The 9,705-nt window shown below is 40.9% G+C and overlaps 1 protein-coding gene across 1 annotated transcript; it reads right to left on the bottom strand.

Moving 5' to 3' along the window:
* Positions 1–1,247: 1,247 nt before the first annotated feature.
* LOC145820085 (uncharacterized) lies at positions 1,248–2,149 on the bottom strand. Its single transcript, XM_082914665.1, has 2 exons — positions 1,689–2,149; positions 1,248–1,515 (listed from the first exon to the last, which is right to left on the bottom strand). Exons 1-2 carry the CDS (start codon positions 2,147–2,149, stop codon positions 1,248–1,250), a joined length of 729 nt encoding a protein of 242 aa, XP_082770791.1.
* Between the last annotated feature and the right edge of the window lie 7,556 nt (positions 2,150–9,705).

The following is a 9,705-nucleotide window of genomic DNA, read 5'->3' as shown; positions in this document are numbered from 1 at the left end:
GAGAGATGTAATGCCTTGGTAATGAACCTCCAAAGAGATTAAACCATTAAGCAAGGAAGGTCTCTTTCACATGCCTTAAACAACAATCAATTGTTTGAAACAACTCTTGAGAAAAGGGAAAGAAAACCAACTGTAGAGATGGTTATTACACGTGTAAGCATATGAAAACTATGAAATAAAAGCTATCAACTCAAATAGGTTGGTGTTTAAGACTTAAACCACCAAATCTATGAGGACTTACAACAATACAAGCACAATATCAAAGCATAAAATAAATAAACACATCAAAATAGTCCTAAAAACACCAAAAATAGTGCTAAAATTGGTTTGAAAAAAGTTAGAAAAGGTATGCAAAATGAGAGAGAATTGAAGCTAGTAAGCAAGCCTAAGAAGGGGTGGCTAACCCCTACACTTTTTGAACCTCAAAACCACATATTTTAGCCTTTTAAAACTCTAAAAATCAGTGGCCAAAAGTTGAGAAAGAAGTGGGAAACACAAGGACAAAAGCTTAGAGAACAAGGTTCAAAGAAGGGTGGTTAACCCCTCCACCTTTGGTAGCTTAAAGTCACAAGTTTCAGCCCATAAAAACAGTCCAAAAATAGTACAAAAACTACAAGAAAAGAGAATGAAGGAGTAGTGTAAGGATGGCCAAAGTTATACCTCTTGAAGAGGAGTAACTCTTTGATTCACAAACCCACAAGTGATCACCCTCAAGAGCTAAAATTTTAGCTCAAGAACCTCAGCAAGGAGCCTCAAATTTTTGGTTTAGGAAGTGTTTGGGTAGCGTATGTGTATTGCAAGATGTTGAGGGAGAGAGATTTAAAAAAATTTGAGCTTTGGTAATTTTTTCTAACCTAAAAGCATAAGGGTTGGTCAAGTATATATAGAAAAACTGGTTGCTATCTCAAAAATATTTGTATTGATCCAGTTGGTGCAGTGCATGCACATGGGAGGGATAGTTGCAACAAATATCTGTTCTGCCGAGAAACTTGGTCGGTCGGCCAGGTAGGGGACGATCGGCCACCAATTTTCGGTCAGCTGGCCACCTGTTGGCCAGCACGCCTCTGGGTGGTCAGGCTAGAAAAAATTAGGTTTTGGTCCAAAGGAGGTGCAAGGTTCTAGGCCCTAGAGTTGGAAAACTGAAGCCCTTTTGCTGAGGAATTTGAACAATTGTACAACGTAGTATTTCATCATCAAGTATTCAACATGAGGCACCCAAGTCTTAAGGACAGTCAAAAATGGGGTGTCTACAGTGCGCCCCATGGCAATGTACTCGGCCGGATGAACCCTTTGTCAAGCAATTCTTGCAATTGTATTTTTAATTCCTTCATTTCTGCCGGAGACTTTTTGTACAAAGCTTTTGAAATCGATTGAGTACCCGACACAATATCAATAACAAATTCAATCTCACAATCTATCAAGTCCCCTGGCAATTCCTCAAGAAATACATCTGAAAACTTACTAACAATTGGAATATTTTCAATGCCCACATCAGTTGTCTCTACATGCAAAATGCTACACAGATAACCTTACAACCCTTCTGAAGTAGTTTACAAGCTTTCATAACCGAGTTTAGATAAGGTGGAGGAGCTACCCTATGTCCTACAAAAGTAAACTCATGTTGATCCGGTGGGCGGAAAATAACTTACTTAGACACACAATCAATGGTTGCATGATACTTAGCTAACCAATCCATCTCCAAAATTATATCAAAGTGCACCATATCAAGAGACATCAAATTAGCACATAATGAAATATCTCCAAGTAAAAGCTCACATGTAGGATAAATAGAAACACATAACATATAGTTCCTAGATGGTAGAGACACACACAACACATAATTCAAGGGTTCCATAGATTTATTCAAGTTAGGAGCAAATGTTTTCGAAACAGAGGAATTGGTAGAACTCAAATCAAGTAGCACATGAGCAGGTTGGCCATTGATGGAAAGTGTACCTAAAACCACCACATTTGAATTCTGAACATCACTCGGAACAAAAGTAAATAGTCTCCCTTGCCTAACATTGTCTCTAGAAGTAGTAGGCCTTGCCAGGGTCTTTGTTACAGGAGTGGAACTAGCTGAACTAGCAGTTGGCCTATTTCCCTTTTGTTGCCCAAACATAAGGCAATCTCTCATCATATATCTCATTTTCCCACACTTAAAGCAAGCCTCGGTTGCTCGGTAACAAACTCCTTCATGCCTCTTTCCACATTCGGAGCAAGTTGGTGCTAAATCACGAGTAGAACCAAAAGCGCTGGAACTTCCCAATTTTTGCTTCTTGTTTTGTGAGGGCGCTGACCCCTCATACCCATGAGAACCCTTCCTTTTTTCCTTTTAATCCGATGATGGCCCTATCCAATACATTCACGTATTTATGTACCTTCGACACATTAATCTTCTCAAGAATGGAGTCTCGGAGTCCTCCCTCAAATTTCCTTGCCTTTTTGTAGTCCGTATCGACCATATGCTACACGAAACGGGCTAGCTCGGTAAACTGTGCCTCATACTCGGCTACGATTCTATTTCCTTGCTTCAAGTTTTCAAACTCTAACGCCTTCCTGTCTCGGATGCACTGTGGGAAGTATTTCTCATAGAAGATTTTCAAATATTAAGCCCAATTTATTCCTTAATGTTTGTCTCAAATAAGCATCCACCAACAGCGTGCTTCATCATCGAGTATAAAAGCAGCAAGCAAGACTTTATGTGCCTCCATACATGGAAAGACTTCAAACAGTTTTTCTATACCGAGCACCCATGCCTCCGCCTTTAGTGGATCAATTCCTCCTCTGAACAATGGCGGCTTCATCTTTTTAAACTCCTTTGTAAGTGCAATAGTTCGATCGTCAGCTTGGTGGTCTTGCACTATAGATGGTGGCACATGCATTAGTGGTTGTAGTAGTTGCTATTGTTGTTGTTGTTGTTGTCTAAAAGCCTATGCCATGTCCATAATCATTGCCTTCATTCTATCAAGTCGTGCGGAGGTTGATTCCTCCCCGTCTCCCACCCTTGTTCTCATATCTAGAGGAACATGCATTATAACTTTCAAAGATAATATGCACATAAGTCACATTTATAAATGCACATTTTCATGTCATACCTGATTAAGAATGCATTATGGATGCAACTTAAACCTTTTCTAGACTTTTTATTGCTTAAATGGACTCGTGTGTGAGATATTAACTCATGCTCTGATACCACTCAGTCATGAACCAAACCCACCTCTAAAAGTTTGGGTTATAACCAGCCAGTAATCACTTGATTGCATTCGGCCCTATACAAACATATAGAATAATTATAATATTGGGGCCATCAGCAGAAGTATACAACAACGAAGAAGTCCATTAAGTTATGCCAATATGAGCAAAATATAACACATTCACATCATTTACATGCCCATGCAAAAATATAAGTATCATAAGAAATTTTATACATCTCGATTACGCATCCCATGATCAAATAACAAAAACAGAATAAGGTCAAAGCATAATGGGAGGCAAAGGCAAAATTCCATCTCGGAGGCATAACTCGACAAGTTCATAAAAATAGCTCCTGAAGCTGACTCTAAGGGTGGGCTCCATCCAACGGATCACCTATATGTGCATACATAATATTGGGTGAGCGAAGCTCAATGAGTAATAATACAGTAAACAGTGTAAATAAATGATCATAAAGTTCTCACAATATCCATAATCATAATACGGAACGGCCTTGGGCCCATTAATATCAGAATGGCATCAGGCCCACATAAGTACAAAATGTCCTCGGGTCCACATATTAACAGAACGGCCTTGGATCTACATATTATACAGAACAACCTCAGGCCCACATATTATATAGAACAACCTTGGTCCCACAGAATGGCCTTAGGCCCAAATATATCATAGCATAAACAAAACGACCTTAGGTCCACATTGCACACGTGATATAACTTTTACAAACTTCATTCATTTTGATCAAAACATAATATCCGTACAAATCGCCTTTCATGGCTCAAGTAAATAGTTATAAGATCATATCTTTAAAATACTATTGCTCACAGTGTGTTTAATCTTGCGTGTTTCCTCCGGCACATGACCTACGCAAAACATGTCATGCACATATTCAATAAATCATTTGTTTCAAATCGTACACTTATCTTTCATAATTCACAACCTTCTTTAGTGAGTTTCTAATCATCATTTCACTCCCAAAATGGTTTAAATAAGGTTGAGAATGCGTTCCGGAGGTTGGGAGTTCCAACACAAGAAAGCAGGGCTTTCTCCTCTGTCTAGCCGCACGTGCGGCCAATCCAACCGCTCGATCAGTCTGGCTCCGCTCATGTGGAAGCTCGAGTCACTCGTGCGGAAGTTCAAGCCGCTCAAGTGCACAAAACGGTTTGTCCAGGTTTGGTTCATGGTTTACTCATGCGAAACCCATGGCCGCACAAGCGATCTCGATACACACAGACAATCCTGAAATAGTACAAAACTGCAAACTTCCTAAACTCATTTACATGCCCAAATCAATGCAAAACTTACTCAAAACATGATATATTAGCATAATTTAGGTATAATTCCACATCAAACACATCAACCTTGTTTCACCATTAGATTCATGGTCTTATCTATTTCATATATTCATAAATTACATCTTCAAGCTCCAAACATATATAAACATGGTGAATCTTCCAACAAATCTTGGTTGTATGAAACAACTAAAGTTTAATTCATGGATATATCATAATATTGAACTCAAATCAAACAAAAATGAAGAGATTAAGGTTCTATTTCTTGCATTTAGTTCAACCCATTACACAACCCAAAACCCTAGCTCAAAATTTTTAATTTCTTTTTGATTTCATGCCAAAGATGAGCTAAAGACAAAGATTTCAAGTAAATTTTCATAACTTAGCTTCAATCTAGGATTTGCCCTTTGAAACTCTAACAAAATCCTAGAATCTTCTTTTCCTCTCTCTCTAACTCACTCTCTAGCAAGTCCCAACAAGAATGAAGAACACAAGAGGGCTAAAGATATATAAATTAGGCCAATTAAATATTACAAATCGTAACTTTTCAAAATTTCACCGAAAGCTCTAAAAATCTTACTAATCATAGATATGAAGTCGGTTTTGGTTTATTGTACCTCTAAGGCTTTCAATTTTCAGTTCAAAGTTCCAATTGTAACTGATATTCCTATATTCAACAGATATTATCCAAATTCACATAATTCATATACTTAAACTTGAAAATTCATATCAAACACATAATCACATGTATAATTAAGCATAGTAGGGTTGGGTTATCACAAGTTCTACTTCACACCGGCTGTCAAACCAGCAGTATACTCGACAACAGCGGAAGGCATCATTGACGACCGGGACCTTACCGGACATCCAGGAGGACATCCGAGCGAACATCCCTCAAGTACAAAATTTCATTTTGGACATCCTAGTGGATGACCACTTTGCACTACAACAACCTTTTTTCAAATATAGTTGTCATCGATCAAATCCTTCTTTCAACTCCTTTAAGATCTAATCATGTATGGGGAATGCAAATTTGAGTAGAGTAGATTTAACCAAAATCATAATCAATCTTCTCAACACACGCAACAGACAACGGTTCGATGATTTTCTCATTGATAAATGGCAAAGCTTTTGCTGAACAAAAGACAAGCAAGCAAGCAACAACACAAACAAGAAAATTTCTCTGATCTTTCATCACTCTCATCTTTCTCTATTCTATTCTCTAAAGTGTTCTTCATCTAGCTTTCATTTTCCCTCCAATAATTACAATGAGCTTTAGCTTTAAGCATATATACGTATGAGAGTTATATATATATATATATATATAACTTAGAGCTTCAATCTTTGTAATATTTCTTGAGAGAGTTTCATTTCAAGCTTTTTGTAAAAGCAAAACCTATATTCAAATATTGTAAAAGTGTAGTTGTAGACACCCCATTTTTGACCGACCTTGAGACTCAGACGTCACCAGTTGAGCACTTGGTGATATTGTATAATGTGCTCGTTCAGAAGTTTCAGAGTCTTGGCTGCGAGCCCTGCCTCCGAACTTCCGAACCCTCTTCTGTGCCTTGCCTCGGTTTGCGAACCAGACTCGGTTTTCTCTGTTTCTTTTCCTAAGGGGAGGGAGAGGTCCAGTAGACCATCTCTCAGTCGCCGTGGGCTACATTTTGTGGCCGCAGGTCATTTTGCCCATTTCGGAGTCCGGTTTCCGATTTTTCGGGACCGTTGGCCGTGTGCCTCGGTTCGGGACCGCCTAACCATCTCCGTTTGCTCTGATTTTTGGCATACATCTTATTTACTCCCTTTCAAGGGACACTGGGGTCTGAGAAACCCACTTCGTGGCCGAAAGCCACTTTCGGTGCTTAACAGGCAATTTTCGGGACCCCGAACTGCGTGTTTCGGCCCCCGAGCATTCGTTTTGCATCGGTTTTTGTTCATTTTTGGCAGGTGCCTCTGTTTTATCACCAGGAAGGTCACTGGAGGGTGGGAGGCCAGAAATTATCTTGGCAACCAGTTATATTCCATTTTCGCCCTCCGACACCCGTTTTTTCTCACTTCCGAGCCAATGTTGAACACCTTGGAGCCATTTTCTTCAACCCCAAACCACATATTTGTGATGTACACACATGGGAGGACCCTAAACGTTTATGGCCGGCCATTAATTCCATTTGAACCTTTTGAACCCCTCCTCAAAATGGCTTGTTCTCTCTCCTGTTTCAGAGTTTTCAAATTCGAACCACAGGGTTGTGAAGAGGAGACCTGGGAGGCCACCTTTTTGTGGTGGCCGGCCACTAATTGAAGTTGACCTTTTTGACCCCTAGCCGACCGGCTAGGGGGGGTGGCCGGCCGGCCACCTGCAAGCCCAAAAGGTGGCCGGCCATGTTCCTTGAGTTACACACTTTACAGCTGTATAGCTGTTTCCCCCAGAAAAGATCTCAATCCGGGGGATATTTTGTGGGGGAAAGCCTTGGTCCTTTTCCCCCACCCTTTCCTTCCATACTCCCTCTCCTTTTGATCCTTATAACCAGCCTCCAACACTTGTATTAGGGGTTAGAAAAAATCACCTTCAAGGTTGCATACAAAAATCCCACTCCATCTCTCTCATTTCCTTGAAAACCTCCAAGTCCAACACCACCATTTCTTCTACACCACCAACCCCCACCCTTCCATCCTCCATTCCAGAAGTTTGAAGGTGTTCTCCAAGGCCTAAGGGTGCTGCAAACTCAAGCCAAGAAGCATCCAAGACTTGTCTTCAAAGGTAAGTCCTATTTCCCCTCTTTTGAGCTTAATTTTGCAACATTTCTTAGCCATACATGCTTATTGATTTGAGCTCCGACCAAAACTGAAAAGGTCATTTTTTTGAGCTCATTTTCTTGTTTCATTAAGGGCTCAACCCTGTTTGAGCCCCCCATCTTGCACTTGCTTCAATATCCCTCCTTGGTCCCCTTTTCTTGCATGTCTTGGCAGCCCATTATGCTTCCATTTTTGGGCATTTTACAGTACTATAAAAAGTCTTATTTTGATCTTATTAACATTTTTTATTAAGGGTCTTTGCTTGTTTGATGAATTCTTTGTGTACCTCATGTTATAGCCACTTTTTGAGCCTCATTTTGCATTGCATTTCTAGCATGTTTGTATACTGTTTTGGGGTTTTTACAGTTCTGTAAATAGTCATATTTTTGGTCCCTCTTCAATGTTGTAGAAGGGAATTTTTCAGTTTGGGCTTTGCATATACCACTTGCCTCTTTGGCCACCTTTTGGCCCTTTTTCTTGCATAAGAGCTTAGCCATATCTATGTTTGTTTTTAGGGTTTTTACAGTTCTGTAAAGTGGCTTATTTTTGGCCCCTCTTCAATGTTGTTGGAGGACCCTAACCTATTTGGAGTTAGCAGCTGTGAGTTGCTTCATAATCTCGTGTTTAGGGCCATTTTTGCATGCCATTGTTGCCCTATCTTTGCTTGCTGTTTGGCCATGATTTGTACTGGTAAAATGCTTATTTTGGGGCTGCCTTGCTTCTGTCTTTTCATTCCATGTACCAATTTTGCATGCTTTGTATAGCTGTAGTTCATTCTATGTGCCTAATTTTGCATTTCGGGAGAGATTCCATGCATCGGGTGTGTTTTCGCCTTATTTCGGGGCTGTTTTCCCCCACATTTCATTGCTGAAAATCCATTAACATGTTTGCATATGCCATTTCCATGCCATTGCATTGCATATACCATTGCCTCGGTTTGCATGCCCGTGTGCACGCATTTCGAGGCACTTCATTTTCATCTATCGGCCTCTTATGTGAGTGCGGCTGAGGCTCTCTCACTCATGTTAGTATAAGTCTATGTTGCATTCTATATGCCATTTCATGTCATTTGCATTGCGTATGTCATTGCCTCCGTTTGCGTGCCCGTGTGCACGCATTTCGAGGCACTTCATTTTCATCCACCGGCCTCTTATGTGAGTGCGGCTGAGGCTCTCTCATGTTAGTATAAGTCCATGTTGCATTCTATATGCCATTTCATGTCATTTGCATTGCGTATGCCATTGCCTCGGTTTGCGTGCCCGTGTGCACGCATTTCGAGGCACTTCATTTTCATCCACCGGCCTCTTATGTGAGTGCGGCTGAGGCTCTCTCATGTTAGTATAAGTCCATGTTGCATTCTATATGCCATTTTTGCCATATTGCATTGCGTATGCAATTGCCTCGGTTTGCGTGCCCGTGTGCACGCATTTCGAGGCACTTCATTTTCATCCACCGGCCTCTTATGTGAGTGTGGCTGAGGCTCTCTCATGTTAGTATAAGTCCATGTTGCATTCTATATGCCATTTCCATGCCATTGCATTGCATATACCATTGTCTCGGTTTATGTGCCCGTGTGCACGCATTTCGAGGCACTTCATTTTCATCTATCGGCCTCTTATGTGAGTGTGGCTGAGGCTCTCTCATGTTAGTATAAGTCCATGTTGCATTCTATATGCCATTTCCATGCCATTGCATTGCATATACCATTGCCTCGGTTTGCGTGCCCGTGTGCACGCATTTCGAGGCACTTCATTTTCATCCATCGGCCTCTTATGTGAGTGTGGCTGAGGCTCTCTCATGTTAGTGTAAGCCCATATCACATTTCCATGTCATTTGCATTACGTATGTCATTTTCTCGATTTGCGTGCCCGTGTGCACGCATTTTGAGGCATCTCATTTTTACAGCATAGTGCATACTAGGTTGTATCTTAGATCGCATTCAGTCATTTTCCTCAATTTGCGTGCCCGTGTGCACGTATTTCGAGACATCTCATTTGCATAGCATTGTGCATGCTAGGCTGTATCTTAGTTGCATTCATGCATATCATGCATATTGCATCGTGTCCGGGATAGGAGTTAGCCCGGGCACGGGAAACGAGGTACGTTTCGTACTCCGAGTGACGGAACGTGTCTCAATTCCCCAGTCACCGACACTCCGGATTACGCATGATGGAGTTAGGGTTTGTTGTGTTTATACGTGCATTCATTCTATATTGAGTTGCACATTTCGACCCCTCTGCCATCATGCATCGATATGCGTGATTGGTGGCACGAGGATCGAGGCATGCATATATCTGTGAAAATACATTGTCATGCCCCTTTCCTGCTCTCTGTTGCAGCAAAATGAAGAATCAACAACTTTTCGGAGTCTGGCACGCTTTACAAGAATAACTGCTAAACAGAGGCT

The sequence above is a fragment of the Camellia sinensis genome, chromosome 1, assembly GCF_055761805.1.
Source record: "Camellia sinensis isolate YWXY chromosome 1, ASM5576180v1, whole genome shotgun sequence".
Lineage (NCBI taxonomy): Eukaryota > Viridiplantae > Streptophyta > Magnoliopsida > Ericales > Theaceae > Camellia > Camellia sinensis.
Note: the sequence above shows the minus strand (reverse complement) of the source record. Positions and strands in the feature narration are given on the sequence as shown.